Source organism: Cibotium barometz, chromosome 30 (genome assembly GCF_041138505.1).
Source record: "Cibotium barometz isolate CiBa-2024 chromosome 30, ASM4113850v1, whole genome shotgun sequence".
Taxonomy (NCBI): domain Eukaryota; kingdom Viridiplantae; phylum Streptophyta; class Polypodiopsida; order Cyatheales; family Cibotiaceae; genus Cibotium; species Cibotium barometz.
The window spans coordinates 18,158,345-18,179,230 of NC_141075.1; the positions used below are offsets into that span (position 1 = coordinate 18,158,345).

Sequence of the window (20,886 nt, forward strand, 5' to 3'; positions counted from 1 at the left end):
CACATGGGAAAAGTGCCCTTGGTTAAGCCCTGTTCACACATAGCACTACCATAAGTGAGCATATGCCTACAAATCCCCCCTTTAGTGGAAGTGTGAACCTGTACAAGGTAGCATATCACTCTCTGTGTATGAGAGTAAGCCCAAAGCTTTGCGAAAAGCTTCAAACTTTTCTCGAGGTAAAGCCTTTGTGAATAGATCTCCAACATTATCCTGTGTAGGGTAGTAAGATAAACTGATCTCCCCTTAGCCTCTCTCTGACATAGTGATAATGAATCTCAATGTGCTTGGTACGTGCATGAAATACTAGATTTCGTGCCACGACCATAGCACTCTGGCTATCAGTGAGAATGGTGGTGGGTGTCTGCTGACACTCACGAAGATCAACCAATAGTCTCCTAAACCATACACAATCTACTGTAGCGGTGAAGACTGCCCTATACTCAGTCTCACAAGTAGATGTGGCAATAGTGGGTTGCTTTTTACTCAATCAAGATATGCATGAACTGCCAAGAAAAAAACAATTCCCACTGGTGGATTGCTTGGTATCATAATCACCAGCCCAATCTGAATCATTGTATGCATAAAGCTGCAAGCTGCCCCCCCTGGGATAGAACAAACCAAGATCCAGGGTACCCTTAAGATAACAAAAAATGCCTTTGACTGCTTGCCAATGCTTTGTGCCTGGGCTGTGCATGAATTTGCTCAACAAAGACACCCCAAAAGATATGTCTGGCCTCGTGTTACACAAGTAAATGAGACATCCCACTGCCTGGCTTCTGTAAATGCCGGCCTCAAAAGGCTCTCCAATATCATGCATAGTAAGCCATATACCTGGTTCTACTGGAGTAGAAATGGGCTTACATTCATCCATGTGAAACCTTTTTAGCAAACTTTTTATGTACTTAGTTTGCTGCATAACAATGCCATCATCTGTATGCATAAACTGTATGCCGAGATAGTAGTGTAAAGGCCCCAAATCTGACATATCAAATTCAGCTTTCAAATCAGCTTTGAAATCTGAAATTTGTGCTTTGCTAGTACCTGTAATGAGCATGTCATCTACATACAAGATGACTATGAGAATATCGGCATTGGTTTTCTTCACATACAATGTGCTTTCAGCTAGACTATTCACATAACCTTGGCTGGTTAGATGAGCATGTATCCTATCATACCAAGCTCTTGGCGCTTGCTTTAACCCATACAATGCTTTGTGTAACCTGCATACTTTATGTTCCTCACCAGGAACTACAAAACCAATGGGCTAATTTACATATACTTCCTCCTGTAAATCCCCATTTAAGAATACAGTTTTGATGTCCAATTGATGCACTTTCCATCCTTTATGTGCAGCCAATGCAATCACTGATCTTATTGTGGTCATTCTCGAAGTAGGAGCAAAAGTCTCTTCATAATCTATTCCCTTTTTCTGCGAGTAGCCTTTAGCCCCACAAGTCTTGCTTTGTACCTGTCAATAGTACCATCAGACTTTCTTTTGACTTTGTACACCCACTTTGTTCCAATGACATGCTTGCCTTCAGGCAATTCCACAAGATCCCAAGTATTGTTCTTCATGATAGAAGAGATTTCAGCTTGCATAGCTTGCATAGCTTGCAACCAATGCTCATTTTCATGTGCTTCTTCATAAGAAGAAGGCTCTTCTAAATCAAAGAGACCACCCATTGCTAATGCAGACTCCCCCCACGATGTATATTCAAAGCATGGCTGGAACTAGCCCTTGTTCTACCTGTGAGTGGAGCTGCAAGTTTGCTTTCTTGCAAAGTTTTCAGCAACCATCTTAGCACTGACTTGGCTGTGTCTATGGTTGTTTGCTCTTCCCTGACAAGATCTTCCACTTCTTCCATAGAAGGGGGCTGAATGGCTGGCTATTCCACATGTTCTACTACATGAGGATTTTCTTGTGTAGGGGCTGGCTGATCTGAATCCCCCCTTATTGCAATGGGTAATAGTCCATCAAACATGTCCTGTATGCCTGTATCATTACTTTTATACAAGCTGTACATGGGCTGTTCTGAATTTTCAGCAAAATACCACATCTCTACTGACAAAAATCCTTCGTGTAGTCGGATTATAAAGACGGTATCCTTTGCTCTCATTGCTATAGCCCACAAAAATGCATTTCATTGCTTTGTCATCTAGCTTTGTTCGGAGTTGTTCTGGCACATGTGCATATGCCAAACACCCAAATGTACGCATATAATCCACTGTTGGCTTTCGGCTATACCAAGCCTCAAATGGTGTTATAGTTTTCAAAGCTTTTGTTGGACACCTATTCAACACATGAGTTGCACACATTATAGCTTCCATCCAAAATTTGTGAGGCAACTTTTGTGCTTCACCATGCATCTTGCCATCTCCATGAGAGATCTATTTTTCCTTTCAACTACACCATTCTGCAGCGGTGTATAAGGCACAGTACATTGGTGTTTGATGCCCTTTTGAAGCATATAATCCTTGAATGCATTTGACATGTATTCTCCACCTCTATCTGAGCGGAGTGTTTGGACTTTACATTCACACATATTTTCAGCCATTGCTACAAAGTGTCGAAAGCATGTAAACACATCTGCTTTCGCTTTCAAGGGGTAAGCCCAAGTAAACCTAGAGTATTCATCAATGAATGTGATGAAGTAAAGATGCCCCCCTATGGATGGTGTCCGCATTGGACCACATACATCACTATGTATGAGCTGTAATTTACTTTCAGCTCTAACAGCTCCATCTTTGGGGAAAGGTTTTCATTGCATCTTTCCCAAAATACACCCCTCACATACATGTCTTGTTGGAGACCTTTGTATCGTGTTCCAAAAGTGACTATTTCATAACCCTTTGATGGGTCTTTTACCAAACACTTCCCATCTTCAAATTCAACCTTTAAACCTTGGTCGTTTATGGCTGAGACGGAGAGCAGATTTTTCTTAATCCCTGGAACATACAATACATTTTTCATACATATATCGGCACCATTGGCTGCAATAAGTATGACATTGCCAATTCCCTTTACTGAATATGTGGTATGATCTGCACATGATACAGTGCGGCCATTTGAAGCATGAACCAAGTGCTGAAATACATCTTTGCATGAAGTGATGTGGCTCGAAGCACCACTATCAAAATACCATGATACATTTTGTCTGCCAAATGCAATGCAAGACATATCATTGTCTGAAGCACTTGGTTTGCTACCACTAGTGCATGTATGTGACCAAAAAAGTGTACTCTTCTTGGATTACATTAGCTGATTGCTGTGCTTTGTCATCAGAAGAGTCTGCTATTACATTGCCTGCTTCTTTCCTTTTCTCTTTTGAAATCCACAACCTACATTCACTGATGTAGTGTCCAGGCTTATGGCAGTAGTGACATTTCCCCTTCTTTTTGGGCTTGTTTACATCCCCTTTGGGCTTGTTTACATCCCCTTTGTCAGACTTTTCACCACCAAAAGAGGGCTGTCCATGACCAGCCTTGCTAGACTGTTGTCCCCCATGCTTAAAGCTCTTTACTTTACCCTTATCCTTGTCTATAAATGCCTTGTCTCCACCACCGTTGCTCGATAAGTTTGCTCTTGTTTGCTCTTCCTGGCAAGAGTAAACCCACTAGCTCTTCAAAAGTGACGGGATCAAAACCTCCTCTCATTGAGAGGTTGAGAGAGGTGTGAAAGCCCAAGTAGGAAGGTGGTAAAGAATGAAGAGTATGGGTGACCATCTGTCTGGGTCTGGGATAACCTCATCAATGTTGAGCAATTGTTCCTACAAATCTTTCACTTTGGTGAGATGATCTGCCATGGAGTCACCCTCATCCATAGAAAGAAGATCCAATTGCCTCTTCAAGTAGGCAACTCTTGCCTCGTTGCTGTGTACCTGATACATTACTTCCAATGTGTCCCATGTAAGCTTCGATGTCTTGCAAGAATGAATGTGTGGAATAATAGTCCTTTTTCACTAAAGGGCTATCAATGACATGGCCTGTGCATCTCTAGAGTCCCATCTCTTCTGCTCTTGTGTGGGAGCAAGTTCTACATCAGGAGCTCTTTGAGCACCTCCCCTTTGAGGCGTGGCTGGCTGTATGGTAAATGGGTGTGTGTCATCACCACACACGATGCCCCAAAGCCCTTTGGCTACCAGCAAATTACCGATCATGAAACTCCAGAGGGAGTAGTTAGATCCATCCAACTTGTCCTCCTGGGTGAGCACACCAAATACATCTGTAGCATTTTGAGCCATGTCAACAAAATATACCTGCAAGCAAACCAAGCACCAATGTGCACTGCCAGGCAACCAAATGTCATGTGCAAATGTTTGCCTGCAAACTGAAGCAAGTGTAAACCTGCACCAAATTATCCAATTACACACAATGTGTATACATATGCGACAAATCACAGCTGTAATGCCCAATTACATGCTCCAATCTGAAAAGCCCCCATTTTTATGCACTCCAATCGCTTCAATGTGCATTTAATTGGCCAATTTTCATAAAAGCCCCAAATTTTTGCAACTGAAAGAGGCTCAATTTGCTGATTTTGACCTCAATTTTGAAAACCCCCAAATTCCAAACTAAACAAATTGAATGGCACCACCTGCAATTTTTCTGGCAGCGGGCAACTTTTGGCAAACCCCTAGAATTTTGTTTGAATCTGACCTACCCTAAAATGGTTGCAAAATTTGTATTTGCATGTGAATAAAAATCTGTATAAAGAGTACCTGTAGGCGAGGATAGTATGGATGGTACGTGTATTGCATGCGTCAGTGTCAGGGAGCACATAGAGGCGGAGAAGAGTGGCATAGGCGTTTGAGTATCAGCGCTCAGGCACAGGTGAAGATGTCGTGACAGGGAGCCGCTGGAGCTGCAGCATAGAGACGACACGAACGGGGGGCGGAGCCGTCGGAGCACGTAGAGTTGACGGACGGGGCGGCGGCGGCGCACAGAGCCGACGGGCTAGGCGGAGGCGGCGCAAGCAGGCGCAACTGCGCCAAGGACTCGGCGGCGACGGAGACTTGCCCAGTATCACAAACCAGCCGGGCTGGGCGGTGGTGAACCTCTACGCAGTAAGAGCACCGGCGAGGCTGGGCGGCGGCGGAGAGCTAGCCACTAACGAAGCCGGCCGGGCTGAGCGGCGACGGCTAGCTGGGCGGCGAAAACCAGGAAACGGCCAGAATGTGAGTTTTCAACAAAAATTCACCGACGGAATTCCACAGTCAGCTACAGGCCCTAGACTGAAGCTCTGATACCAATTGTTGGTGTTGGACTCACACACTCACACACACAAACTTGCACATTAGGGTTAGGTGCAGGATAGAGAAGCTCACACACAGAAAATGAGAGAGAGAGAGAGAGAGAGAGAGAGAGCCAAAAGTGCGGTAGCCACAAAATGCAAGTCAACCCTTGCATGTGTGCCACATCCATATAATAAAGAAGTACAAAATATTATATGTATAGTGTTCTTTCACACTTGATATCCAAGGGGAAAAACCACATGGGAAAAAGTGTCCTTGGTACCATAAGTGAGCATATGCCTACAGACTTATGGGACTCTTTTTGTCTCACCCATCTATTTGGGACATGATTATGATATCTCGACTTATGGGACTATTATGGGTTTAGATAAAACCCAATATATTGATTAATATTATCACATGGGCTTAGAGACAAATCCTAAAGTATTATTCAATATGTTATGCATTGTTTTGTTGAAAGAATGTTCTATCCGAATGAATTTTTAATATCAAGGATTCTCTATATGGCCAAGTGGAGCTGTTTTATGCAGTGGATTTGATTTGCCTGAATTAGCTTTCTCATACCTTGGCTATATCTACAGTATTTGTTATACTATTTTCCTTGCGAAGTGGCTTGGGTGTATGGTTGTGAGACTGGATACTGACCTGAGAGTTCCACTCAAGCAAGGCTTGTGTGAGACCGGGTAAAACTTCGAGAGACTCCAGAACCAATGTTATCCTTCACTGATGTGATCAGTGAGTACTCATATGATCAATAACTTTCACATGTTCTTTCTCTACAGAGTGTGATAGATGTCCACTTGGGAGTTCACTGGTATATAGTCATTGTTTATGGCTGGTTGGCCTTCATTTGAGGACTCTAATATGATTAGATCCGAGCTCATCCTTTTCATGAGAGCAGGTCACCATAAAACTCGTATCGGTGGCTTTGAAACTCATTTCACGTTTCAGTGTTGAAACATTTCATGTGCACATTGAAACCATATCATTTCATTTGGGAAAAAAGGTTCTGATTTTGTGTGCTCTTTAGCTTTTATAACTCTTCCTCTTCTTTCATCCTATTTGTTCTTTTGTCTTCTCTTTTGTATGTCTTCTTTGCTTAATGATGATAAATATGCTAATATCATCTTAGAACTATGGCCAATACCTTCACATTTTATGTATATGATCGTTTCGGTCCAAAATTTCATTGTCCACCTACTTGGTGTTGAAACGTTTTGTTCCAAAATAAATCGTTTCAGCATTGTTTCATTTCGTTAGTGGAACGTTTAGCGGTGACCTTGGAACAACCTTGCTTTCATGCAAGGGAGCTATCACAATTGTGGTCAACTGTTTAAAAAGGTCAAGAAGATGTCACCAACCTTGACATTTTCCACTATGAAAGGGATCTGATGGACTCCAAGACATCCAAATATTTGGAAAGAACAAGCTTTATGAGTGGGGAATTATCTTGGAATACAAAGGATCACACTCCTAAAATTTAGGAGAGTTGCTATTTTTGGCCCGACTCTGATGGAAATTCTGTTTGTGTCATTATGTTTGGAATTGAGCAAATACCAAGAGTTGCCAAAGTACCTATGACAAATGGGCTACTAGTTGGGATATTTTTAGAGAGAGAGATTACGGGAGAGCCCATCTCTTAGATTGGGACATGTGGCAAGAAAGTGGATCAAAGTGAGACAAGTGGCCTTAAACTTGTCATTATAGCCTTCACTTGTTGTACCTGTTGTACCTGTTATACCAACCACTATACTGACTGTACCAGCCACTGTTCTTACTGTACCAACCCTTGTACTTATTATACTTACTGTACCAACCACTATTCTTGCTATACCAACCTTGTACTTATTGTACCTATTGTACCAACCACTGTATTGGCTTTATCAACCACTGTATCCATTGTACCAACCATTGTACTTGTATTTGCCATTATACTTGTGGTACCAGCCATTGTATGTATTGTACCATCTATTATACTTGTTGCTGTAGCAGCTGAATGGAGAGTTGAACCTATTGTACCAACTCTATTACATGAAGACCCATGGTTTTTGGGGAAGAATAAGCACCCACATGGAGGTATATGGATTATATTGTTGGCTTGGCATTTATTCAACCTGTATTCTAGCTGAATTTTATGGTTGCCTTATGTTGGGCTGTGCTATGGCATTTGTATATGGATAATCCGGTATCTCCCGTGGGGAGAGTAAGGCCCTCAAAGCTTGTACATGATATTTTCTTCTTGGGTAATAAAATACTCCAAGGGGGAGGTTGGCCCATTCCGGCCTCTATGCGGTGTCACATGTGCAAGCTCCACTTTCAACATTTATCCAGCGTTTATGTTTTTTGCAAAGTGATGATGGATATGTGTTAAGGTTGTGGCCAATTTCGGTGTTTAATTGCATTAATGGTGGTTAAGTGTTTTACGAAACCCCGGGGCACCCTAGAAGTTACATCTAGACTTAGGCAAAGATTAGGTACTGACACCTTTTCATGGGAAGGCAACCAAGGGCTACAAGAACATTGTACCTTTCTGTACTTTATGATACAATGAATACTCAGCTATCTCTCTCTCTTCTCTCTCTTCTCCATTAGCATGTTCCCAGATGGTGTTTAGGACTGAAAGTAGACTCCAAGAGCTTTCGCATGTAACATTGGTATCAGAGCATCAGGCTCAACAAGGCTAAACACTAATTCAGTCCCAGATGAAGGTGCACAGGTCCAAGGCATAGGAAAGTGCATAGGTACGAGGCCCAAGGCAAGGAACACAAGATAGGGAACAATCCCCAGGAAGTTTGTTGGGGTAAAGGCGTTATGCCCACCCTTATAGTGTGTACAAGCCCATAAGTTATAGTACATAGTACACTTAGTACTTTTAATGTACTAAGTGCACTATGTGTACTAGTGCAATATACATGTGTGATAGGGGAGTCACACACTCATGCTTTTCATGAGTTGACTTATCCCCACAACTCTCTCTCTCTCTCTCCCTTGCTTCTCTGTGTATGTCTCCCATGAATGATCTCTAAACCCTAATTACAGGTTTCTCCCCATCAACTGGTATCAGAGCCCTGGAGCAGTTGTACTGGTCGTGCTGAATTCTGATCTGAGGTTTACCTTCTTCTTTTTTTTTGGTCGCCTTTCTCTGCCCAGCCAACCAGCGTGGGCTGCCCAACAGCCATGAGGTCTGGCCAAGCTTGGCGCTAGAGGGAAAACGCAAAGGCACGTTAGCGTGTAGCGCTGACCACCACGCAGGCGGATAGGCGAAAGTCCTTCAGCGTGGAGCGAATACTAACGCTTGGCGAGCGAAGAAGCTTTGGGCGAAGGCAACAAAGCGAACCGTTAAGCGAAGGGGCAACCAAGCGTCCAGGCGAACAAAGGATTACTAGCGGGCGCATCCCCCCATTGGTATGGTGAGCGCGGACTGAACACGCGACCTTCAGATTCGGGTGGAGTTCAGTGTGGCGTCTGGCAACGCCGGCACCATCGCTCGCTAGCCGCCTACTGGAGAAGCTCTTGTCTACAGTGAAAGGTGACACCCGCCTCTCCTTCGCCCAGGACAGCCATTTCTTCCACGTAATGCGCACAGAGCAGCACCAACTCGTCTGGAAACATAATAAAAAGCAATAGCTTTCTGCAGCAGCATCAACATCAGCAAACCCCCCTCCTGCAACAGAAATCCACCTGCAAATTCAGAGGTATTTTGCTTCAATTTTTTTTTTTTTTGGGACTTGCAATTGAGCAGGTACAATTATCAATTGAGCAGGTACAGGTGCCCAATTGCTCAATTTTTGAGCAAAATTGGCAAAATTGGGTGACATTGGTCACAATCAGGATAAATTTGCAGGAAATTGGTCAAATCAGGATCAATTTGCAGGAAATTGGTCAAATCAGGATCAATTTGCAGGAAATTGGATGTCGAAATTTGGGGCTTTTGATGTAATTGTGCAATTAAGCACTCATACATGCTGTATGATGTGAAAAATTGCACATTTGGGCAAAATTGCAGCAAATTGCAGCAAATTGCAGTGCAAATCAAGGGGCTTTTGTGCCGATTTGGTTGATTTGCATGCAGGCAATCGCATTTGATGCTGTGGTTAATGTGCTGATGCCTTACAAGCACTCAATGTGCCTGTAAATCAAGGGGCTTTCATGTATTTGATGTATATGTGGCCAGGGGGAAGGATCGTGAACACTCTGGATGCCTTTATGTGCGTCAATGTACCATGTATGATCAAAAATTGATCTTAAATCAAGGGGCTTTTCAAGTTTGTATGCTTGTTGAGCTTGGCAAAGCAGCAGGCAAGACATTTATGCCTTGAATCTTCAGAAATCAGCTTGCAGTCAAGGGGCTTTTGCCCAATTTCTGTTCGGGACTGTTTTATGCAGTGTTCGGGACTGTAAAAGTCTGATTTTTACTCATTTGGACAGCCAGGAGAGCATTTATTGCTATTGTACCTGCTGGTACAGATTTGGCACACCTTTGTGCATGTTTTGGCATGGCTGTACACTGTTTTGAGTGATCAAAAGGTTCAAATTCAGCTGCTGAAATTGCCGGTACAGGTTTGGTACATCATTGGTGAGCGCTTAGTACTGCTGTACAGTACTTTGGAAGGGCAAAAGAGCACATTTAAGGTGCTGTCCAAAATCTGCAGCAACCAGATTTTGGTGTTTTCATCACAAAAAGTGGGAGAAAAGTTGCATTCTTGCTTCCGCAGTGGGAGATAAAGCTTGGGAGAACATTTGTGAGCACTTTGTGTGCTTTGGGTGCAGTGTTTGCACATTTTGGGTGCAGTGTTTGCACATTTGCAGGGAGTCAGGCATTGACAGGTTGCATTTTGCTATGGCAACCACAGGTGAGAGCTCTTCATTGCTTCACATCAAGAAGCTTGAAGGCTCACATAATTATGATATTTGGCAAACCCAGTGCTACAATGTGTTGCTTCAGAAAAAGCAGCACAAGCCTATCAAAGAAAGGGGTGTGATGCCCGCTTCTCTTACAGCTGAAGAGTGGGAAGATATGGATGAGCTGGCAAGATCTACTATCATGTTGTCTGTGTCAGACTCATTACTTTTCAGCATTCGTGAAGAGAAGACAGCTTGGGGAATGTGGCAGAGATTGCAGGACTTGTATGCCCAACAAAGTGCCTCAAGCAAAGTGTATTGGTTGAAGAAACTCATAGGCCTTCAGATGAAGGAAGGGGCTTCTATGACAGCCCATCTAAATGAGTTTAATGGTATTGTCAGCCAGGTTATTAATCAAAAGTTGGCAATGGACGATGAGTTCAAAGCCACTTTTCTGTTATGCACTTTGCCAGAGAGTTGGGACACATTCAGGACAGCCACTAGCAATTCGAATGCTATGCTGTCATATGCGGATGTTGAGGGTGCTCTTCTTCAAGAAGAGATGAACAGGAAAAACAACTCTGTTGGAAAGTCCAATGCAATGAATGCACGTGGGAGATCCCAGCAAAGGGGAAAAAGCCAAGAAAGGGGAAGGAGCAAGTCTCGCTCCAAAAAGGATTTGGAATGCCATTATTGTGGCAAGAAGGGACACATCAAAAAGCAATGCTACAAATGGAAAAATGATCAAAAGGAAAAGGGAAAAGGCAAAGACAAAGAGAAGGATGAAGCCAAAGATGTAAAGCCAAAGGGCAAAAGTGGAGTCAAGATCGAAGAAATCAATGTGTCACATGCAGGTGGCAGTGAGGATGAGGTCCTCTTTACATCTTCACTTGATGCCCATTCACTTCTTACAGGTGGTCATGGTATGCACTCATGGATCATTGATTCAGGTGCCTCCTTTCATGTCACAGGTTGCAGAGACTTGTTTGTCAGGTACACTGCTGGCAATGAAGGAGTGGTTTATTTGGGTGATAACCATGCATGCAAAATTCTTGGCAGAGGTGATGTGAGGCTTGTATTTTCAGATGGCTCACAGCTTATGCTCCATGATGTCAGGCATGTGCCTGAGATCAAGAAGAACCTGCTTTCTACTGGACAGCTTGATGATGCTGATTATGTTACCACATTTGGTAGTGGAAAGTGGAAAATTAGTAAGGGCTCACTGGTTGTTGCCAGAGGCTCTAAGGTGGACACTCTTTATTTTATGCATGCAGGTGTTTGTCACCATGCTAATGTAAATGCAACCGAGCTGCCGGAAATTTCTATGTGGCATAGCCGGTTGGGACACATGAGTGTCAAGGGAATGGAGCAATTGTCTCGTTTGGGTTACTTGCCTTCTCTAAGGTTTTCAAGTTTTCAGTTTTGTGAGCATTGTATATATGGTAGGCAACTACAGTGCCCCCACAAGAAAGCTCTTGGACAGAAAGATGCTCAGTTAGAGCTTGTGCATACAGATGTATGTGAGATGCCTCAGCTTTCTTTGGGAGGGGCAAAATATTTTGTGTCTTTTATTGATGATGCCACACGCAAGGTGTGGGTTTATCCTCTTCGTTTGAAGAGTGATACATTCTCAGTGTTTGAGAAGTTTGTTGCTCTTGTTGAGAATCAAACTGGCAAAACACTGAAGGCTTTGCGTTCCGACAATGGTGGAGAATATATGTCCAAACAGTTTCAGGACTTTTGTGATGCTAAAGGCATCAAGAGGGAGCTCTCTACTCCTTATGATCCTCCACAGAACGGGACAGCAGAGAGGATGAACAGGACCATACAGGAGAAAGTCCGTTCTATGTTGTCACATGCTGCATTACCTCATGGTTTTTGGGCTGAAGCTGTTATGACAGCCGTTCACCTTATAAACAGGTCACCTAACACGAGGCTTGGTGGGAAAGTGCCAGAAGAAGTATGGACAGGGAAGCCTCCGTCATACAAGCACTTGAGAGTGTTTGGTTGCGTTGCGTACGTGCACATACGCAGGGAAATGCGCACCAAACTTGATCCTAAGTCTCACAAATGCATATTCCTAGGATATGGTGACAGAGGTGAAATGGGGTATAGACTTTGGGATCCCATGAATAGAAAGATCATACGCAGCAATGATGTCATTTTTGATGAAACATGCATGTATAAGGAGCCTGCAAGGCAACAGGAGCCTAGCAGAGTCATCTTTGATGATGATGGACATCATGGACAACAACAAAGGGCTGTAAATCAGCCATTACAGCAGGAAAACCAGCCCTTAAATGGTGCTGAAAATGGTCCAAATGGACAGCCAGAGATGGCAGAAGATATCCCTATGGATATACCACAGTTGGAGGAGATACCGGGCATGATATTTCAGCCTTATGGCATGGAACAGGAGCCACCAATGGGTGATATGCAGGCTGGACAGCAACCTGCAAATGATGGTCATTGGGTACGGAGGTCCACAAGACCCTCCAGAGCCCCTGACAGGTTTGTTCCAGGGGTTGACTATTTGATGCTTACTGACTGTGGGGAGCCCTCATGTTACAAAGAGGCTTTACAGAGGGCAGACAAAGCTCTATGGGAGCGTGCCATGAAGTCAGAGATGGATTCTCTGCATAAAAATGGAACATGGAAGTTGGTGCCTTTGCCTGCAAGCAAGAAGGTTTTGCCATGCAAGTGGGTATACAGGCTCAAAGTTGCATCAGATGCAAAGCCAAGATACAAAGCCAGGTTAGTGGCTAAGGGCTTCAAGCAGGAATATGGTGTGGACTTTGATGAGATCTTCTCTCCAGTGGTCAAAATGACCACACTTAGAGCTGTGTTGGCTTTGGTTGCGCATGATGATCTGGACTTGATTCAGATGGATGTGAAGACTGCTTTTCTTCACGGTGATCTCCATGAGGAGATATATATGCAGCAGCCAGAGGGTTATGCAGAGAGTGGAAAGGAGAAGCTTGTATGCAAGCTGAAAAAGAGTCTTTATGGGCTCAAACAGGCACCAAGAGAATGGTATCATAAATTTGATACATTCATGAAATCACAGAAATTCAGGAGAAGTGACATAGATCACTGCTTGTACACCAAGAAAGCTTTGGATGGCAGTCTCTTGATTCTCATTTTGTATGTTGATGATATGTTGATTGCCGGGAAATCTCGTAAAGAGATGGATGCCTTGAAGAAGAGGCTGCACGAGACCTTTGATATGAAGGATTTGGGTGATGCAAATCACATTTTGGGTATGCGGATACTTCGGGACAGAAATCAGCATGTGTTGTATTTGTCTCAGAAGGAATACATTGGCAAAGTCTTGCAGAGGTTCAATATGGACGGGGGGAAGAAAGCTAGTACTCCTTTGCCTCCATATGTGAAACTCAGTGCTATGGACAGCCCACAGTCGGATAGAGACAGGGCTGATATGGCCAAGATTCCGTATGCTTCAGCTTGTGGCAGTCTCATGTATGCCATGGTTGCTACTAGGCCGGACATTGCATTTGCAGTGGGAGTGGTTTCTAGATACATGGCCAACCCTGGCAAGAAGCATTGGGAAGCAGTGAAAGGTGTCATGAGATACCTGAAGGGCACACAGGATTTGTGCATTTGCTTTGGCAAACAGGATGCATTAGTGCATGGTTACACGGATTCGGATTATGCCGGTCATCCAGATAACCGGAAGTCTACTACCGGTTATGTCTTTACATTCACAGGAGGTGCTGTGTCATGGATATCCAGGATGCAGAAGTGCACAGCCTTATCTACTACAGAGGCCGAGTATATTGCAGCCACAGAGGCTTGCAAGGAGGCATTATGGCTATCTCGGTTAGTGGTTGATTTGGGTTATACAGGGGATATTCCATTGTTGCATTGTGACAGTCAGAGTGCCATCCAGTTGGCAAAGAACCCTGTTTTTCATGCAAAGACGAAGCATGTGGATGTGAAGTATCACTTCATCAGAGAGGTGATAGAGAACAAGCAAATTCAGCTTGTTAAGATTCACACGGATGACAACCCGGCTGATCTGTTGACGAAGAGTTTGCCTCCGGAGCGGTTTGCTCATTGCAGACACTTGATGGGCATTGGATGAGGCCATTTTCAGCCTTGATATGGCCTTGTATATTATCATGTACATGCTGATTTTTTCTTTTCCTTTACTTAAGGGCACTTTGCCTTTAAGTGGGAGGTTGTTGGGGTAAAGGCGTTATGCCCACCCTTATAGTGTGTACAAGCCCATAAGTTATAGTACATAGTACACTTAGTACTTTTAATGTACTAAGTGCACTATGTGTACTAGTGCAATATACATGTGTGATAGGGGAGTCACACACTCATGCTTTTCATGAGTTGACTTATCCCCACAACTCTCTCTCTCTCTCTCCCTTGCTTCTCTGTGTATGTCTCCCATGAATGATCTCTAAACCCTAATTACAGGTTTCTCCCCATCAAAGTTGGTTGGTGGTGTTCCACAAAGCCAGAGGGGATGGTAGTCGTGTGAGTTGGGTGCCACTTGAGGCACACCAGGAAAGGCTTCAGGGGGTGGCGTGAGAGTGCCAGACTCATCTCTCAGGAAAGAAGACTAGAGACAATGTTCAGGGCAGGAATGGAATGGGGTATAGATAGAAAAGATGCATAGATCTTCATCAAAGTTAGAGTGGATTTAGAGATCGGGCCGGGTGTTCAGTGAAAAGGTCACCAAAGAAGGAAGGATGACAGAGGGACTCTGGGAATAGAGAAAGGGATGATGACACTTATCTAAGAACATAGATTGGAATCCCGTCATCAAGTTTAGCAGAGGGGGATGTCACAGAGCAGAAAACAGATGTTTGAGCAAGGTTTTGCTGATTTGGCAAGGGATATCTGATGGAGGACCTTGGGTTTGCTGTCGGCCAGCTTATGAGAGTAGAAGCACCAGTCGACTGTGGCATATAAAGTGAATTCTTGTCCTGGACCTAGCGGACCAGTCCATCTGGTCATTTCCAACCTATAAAAGGCAAACATTGCTCAGCGTTTTGGTCATTCAGCCGCTTTGCTGGATTGGATCATAGACTAGGTCTAGACTTCGGCATAGATTAGGTACTTACACCTTTTCATGGAAGGTAGCCAAGGGCTACAAGAACATTGTACCTTTTCTGACTTTATGATATACTGAATACTCAGCTATCTCTCTCTCTTTTGCATGTGTTTTGCATCAACATGTTCCCAAATGGTGTTTAGGGCTGAAGGACTCCTAGAGCTTCCACATGTAACAAATGAAAAAATCAAATCATAGTCCACGACTACTAATGGCCAAACCCTATACCGCAGGAAAACACACTCTACATGCTCCAATCACTAGGAGAATGCACCTGATTCTAATGAGTTCTAGGTGCAAGCGCATCTTGAAGTTATGTAGATCCCATGCTATGGAGATCATAGTCACATGAAACGGGAAATGGAACAACAAGGACAAGGCTGTCGGAAACGGAAACGACTTAATCTTGAAAATGGAAATGGATAAGAAACGGCTTCTTTGAAACAACATAGTTATATTTTGTATGCAATCAAAAAATGACACAAAGGAAACGGGAAACGGGTGACATTGGAAATGGAGTTTCCGATCCGATAGGCCCCGAAACAGAGTTTCCTTGTGGACTATGATGGACATATCCATGATGTGAAGAATCCCATCTTATAGATTAGGAACGATCCCCACAGAGTGGATCCGACAATAAATATGTGAAATCCAAATGTTGCAAAAAGGTGTGAATTCAAAAAGAGAATCTAGATAAGCACATTTAATGTGTGTGTTTCTTGTGAACATAAGCTCGAGTCCTAAGATAAAAAATTCTTCCTTGAACGTGAAGCGAACTAAGCTCATAGCCCTACGCTAAAGCCTCAATAGTAGGATATCATGAGGAAAAAAAGCTTCAACCTGCTGAGAATTCTCACCTAAAAACGTGATGACTCTTTAGCAAAAGCTTCGAATAAGAGAAAAAATCTTTATTGAAAGGTCATTAAGACCTTAGTATCATTTTGCTGTTCTCAATGGATGTTTGAGTCATCGTAGAAGGTGCGGACATGGTGATCTAGGAAGCGAAGCAAGCAATACCGACAGATTTACCGCACAATGAAAGGGAAAGGGGGGAGGTGATACAGCAAGACAAAGCTATGCAAACCACATGGGAAAAACCAAATTTCCCGTGTGGGAAATATTGGGACATTTCCCATGCGGTTTGCGCATCTTCAACCTTCTTGTCTGAGGCCCTTTGACGAAGGTAAGCTCGGACAACATAACAAATCTACCTTGTCGACCCTTTTGTATAGGGCTTTTAGGGCAACGCAATACTTGACGCGTGATCTACTGCTGTGTTTAGCTACAGCTCAATGGCTGATCAGTTGGGCAAAAAGGTTTGCTCCATGATTTTCTTGAAGCAGCTCGAATCTCCAAGAGGCCTTGCTTGCTTCTTTTAAGGAAAAGAAAAATGGACGGTCTAGTGCTGCGCGACCCAAGAAGAAGTCCTTGAGAAAAGAGGCTGAGGAAGCCCCAGCGAAGTTCGTGCGTTACTTGCTAAGCTGAAGCTGAATCAAGACTTTGAAGGGGTAAACATTACGGGACTTGGGCCACAAAATGGAAGCCCAAATTTGTTGGGAGCCATGATCAGTAGGTTAGAGGAGTCCCAAAAATGAAGGCTAGCATACTGGAAGAGCTTGTACACTGACCTGGGGCTAGCGAACTGGAAGAGCTTTCCTTTGCCGGAGAAGATGATGACGGCGATCTCTGCGTCGCACAAAACGGAGAGATCGTGGGCCTTTTTCAACAGTCCCCCACGACGCTTCGAGAAAGTCACCTGCCGTGTATTCTTGTTCTCGATCCTCTTGATCTTGATCTTCCGCCGCACCATCCTTGCCGGCTGGAGAACAGACCACAAAATACAACAGATCGCCGAGGGCAAAAATTAGAAAAAACCGGCTCTCGGTATACGCATATGTATATGAGGCCCATTACATATCCATCGCCCATAATTCATGGGCAGGTAATCTCCCTCACCCAATCCCCGCCCATACATAGGCGGTGGGTATTTGTAACGGGCCAGAGAGAGAGAGAGCAGAAAGAAAAGCATGGTCTTCACCGCAGGTTTCGGCGTAGATAATATGCACAGCGAAGCACACCTTTCCTGCCAAAAAAAACGAACGTAGCAGCGAAACTCTCACCTCCTGTAACGATCTGCAAGCCGTAAAACCCTTCGCTTCACCCACAGCTGTACGACAGCAAGCTCTCCCAACCAGAAGCAGGCCGCCCTAGTAAAGCAGCTGTGCCCAGAAGCCCTAAGAACAGTTGAAGCAACTAAGCCCTACCCAGTCGTACTAAGATATTATTCATTCGACTGAAAGAAAAAGAACGTCCCACCGACCCGGTGTGAGACGCTTAAGTCCTACTCACCTACGCACCCTATATGGTGTAAAGTGACACGCTCTCCCCGTTTGTCTGGTGTGCATACACCCTTTTGTCTGGTCTGCATTAATTAATGCAATAAGGTATCCGCTAGAGCCTAGAGGTATATTCACGCAAGAGAAAGGTGAAAAAAAGGCGCTCTCAAAGGTTCTAAATTAGAAGGGGCAAAAATGAAGCAGGAAATGGCCAGCATCAATTATTTGTATACATGGTCAACGCGCTACGAGCTTCGTACAAGCAAGATTGTGCAGTAAAGGATGCACGACAAACGACAACGAGTCATGAGTTGTCGTTTGCAACAAGCTGTCTTGGTTTTTAACTAGTCCTAAATATTGATCAATTTTACACTTTTAGAGACATTGAAGAGAAATGTTTTTAGAAATTTTGCAAAATAAACATAGTTTTAAACTTCTTTTAAAAAATGTACATACTGCTAATTTAAAGGTGAACAAATTTTCACTTTTCATGTCAAATAACAAAATGAAAAAAACAAGGTCAATACAAGATTTAATATTCTTTAAAACTGCTAATAATTAATGTATGTCTATGTAATATATAATACATTCTTTACTTAGAATTACAAAATATACTTTTTCTTCTCCAAAAATTTAACTAACTTCATTCCAATCATTGCACCTCATCTAATCATTGAATTGGAGAATATATTTGATGTTAAGATAAGTAGGTATATGGAGTCCATGGCTATAGAAGAGACTTATTGAAAGAAACGATTTCTCTAGATTCATATAGAAAACCAACGAACCGAACATTCAAATTTTAGATGGTAGTGAGTACTACAATTTATCACGTTACTTTATTTTGATCTAAAATTTCAATTTGGAGTTATCGTCTTTGCATAAACACAACTTTTAGTAACAGTTAGATTTTGAGCCATGAAAATGATAACATCTCTCGTTTAAAAATTTGATGAAAATTTGGATTCCAGAATCTACTTTGTTGATAAAATGGATTCTAGAATCCAAAATTTTGGACACACTGACATTTCTATTTTTCTCTAGAGTAAAATTTTCGTCCAAAAAAGAGAAATTATGGTCCATAATGAATGACAATTTCAATTTTAATTGGCCGAAAATTTTAGTTCGTCCATTAAAAAACATTTCATCAAAAAATTACATCTCGATGAAAAAACTTCTGTAAAAAGTTTTCGTCAACGGAAAAAAAATCATCGAAAATTTTCGTCGACAAAATTTTTTCCGTCGATGAAAATTTAGATATTAGAATCCACTTGGATTCTGGAATTTGGATTTCTGTGACGGAAAAAATTTCCGTTGTGATGAAAATTTCAATCTGTCAACAACGGAAATTTAGATTCCGTCAACATAAATTTTTCCGTCAATGGAATTTTTTGACGGAATTTTTTTAACGTGATAAAATTTTTTGATGAAAGTTTTTTTTGTCGATGGAATTTTTTGACGGGCTAAAATTTTCATGTAATAAAAGTGAAATTTTCATTCATTATGGACCAAAATTTCTCTTTTTTGGACGAAAATTTCGATGCTATGATAAAAACGTTAATCTCAATGGAATTTTGAATTCCAGAATCCACTTTGTCAACAAAGTGGATTCTAGAATCCAAATTTTCATCAATTTTTCAAAACGATAACTGTTGTCATTTCCATGCCTCAAAATCTAACTGTTATAAACTGAAAACTATGTTTTTACAAAGACTAACTCGAAATCGAACTATTAGATCAAAATAAAATAAATTGATAAATTATAGTACTCACCTACCGTCTAAAATTGATAAAATATAGTACTCATCCTACCGTCTAAAATTTGACCGTTTGGATCGTTGGATTTATATCTAAATCTATAGACATCTTGCTTTCAATAAACCTCTTCTATGGCCATGGACTCCTTATAGCTACCTGTCTTAATATCAAAATATGTTTAAATTCAACCATTGAATCAACTTTGTACGCATGAAAGCTCTAATAAAGAGCTTTCGTAGAAAGCTTTCCATGAAAGCTCTCTATTAGGGTTTCTATTTAGAAGCTAGAGATAGGGTTTTGCATAAGCCATAAGCTTCCTATGAGGGCTAGGATTAGAGAGACTTCTCTTTCTAATGTTGTATACTCATTTTTTTAAATCTTGGTTTGATTTTGTAGGGTCTCCTTCTACACCTTTAAGTGAAGACCCACAAGCCTCATAAGGTAAGAGATCTCTCTCTTTTATCTTGTGTTTTCTTTTGTTTTAAGATTTTTATATGTTTTAGGGTGTATGCAAGAGGATTAGCCTCATGCATGAGGCTCATGCATTATCCTAATGCATGTGGCTTAGGCTAATGCATGAGTCTTAATCTTATGTGGCTTAGGCTTACACATTCTGCATGAGGCATGAGACTCATGCAAGCATGAGGCTAAGCCATATGCATAAAGTATACACAAGGATTATGCATGAGCCTTATGTATACTTTATGCATAAGGCTTATGGATTATTTTTTATGACCTCATGCATTAGCCTCTTGTGTTTTTAATGACCTCAAAAATTAGCCCCTAATGCATGAGTATGTCTCATAGGGCTCTTGTGCATAAGGCTCATGCATAAGTCTTATGTATACTTTATGCATATGGCTTACGACTTATGCATAAGGCTTCAAAAAAGCATTATGCAGAACCCTTATGTACCTCATTTTCTTATTGTGTATTATAGGTCTCACCTTTTTTAAGCCCAACTCTTCTCAACCACTCCACTCGGGGGTAAATCTCTTACACACAAGCTCGTTTTCTATCTACACTTTTCTAATTTGCACCCTTGGGTGCTGGGGTTTAGGATTAGTATGCATGCTCTTTAGGATTAGAATGCGTGCTCTGTAAATGCTCCAAGGCTCTTATACATATGCCTCATAGGCTTGTGGCATATGCATGAGGCTTATGGCTTATGCATAAGGATCATATGCATAAGGCTCATATACATAAGGTCCTTATGTATAAGACTTATGGATTATAGTTCCTTATGCATGTGGCTTTCATGAATGCATATATGTATGAAGAAGAAGATGCCTTGTGTTTACTTCTTTGTTTTATGATTTCAAGTTTTACTATGTTACTATCTATGTATTTAAAAAAAATCTAGGACAAACTTGGAAGTCTTGTGATGACTCTCCAATTTTCCCCACCTTTTTTAAAATAGATTTCTTTTTCACTATACTGAGTAGCAATCCTGTTGTTGCAGTGTGCACAATAATCCCATTAGTAACATTTGTAGCAACAAAATAATCCCAATATTTCCTAATACTTGTAATTATAGAAACACTATTATTTTCACTGCTATACCCTCATTCTATTGTAGTGAAGCATGACATAAAGATGACTCAATCCT

General features: G+C 42.2%; 1 protein-coding gene across 2 annotated transcripts in view; it reads right to left on the minus strand.

Annotated features, from left to right (window-relative positions):
- The window catches only part of LOC147621231 (truncated transcription factor CAULIFLOWER A-like), a 52,553-nt gene extending 35,042 nt beyond the window's left edge, over positions 1 to 17,511 (minus strand). The window contains exons 1-2 of one of the 2 annotated variants that reach the window (XM_086824518.1): positions 17,304 to 17,511; positions 16,812 to 17,002 (exon numbers count right to left, since the gene is read on the minus strand). In XM_086824518.1, the coding sequence (XP_086680644.1) occupies positions 16,812 to 16,993 (182 nt within the window). In that variant the 5' untranslated portion in view covers positions 16,994 to 17,002; positions 17,304 to 17,511. The remainder of the gene's footprint in view (positions 1 to 16,811; positions 17,003 to 17,303) is intronic. The other variant, XM_086824519.1, reaches the window with a different exon arrangement.
- Positions 17,512 to 20,886: the final 3,375 nt, after the last annotated feature.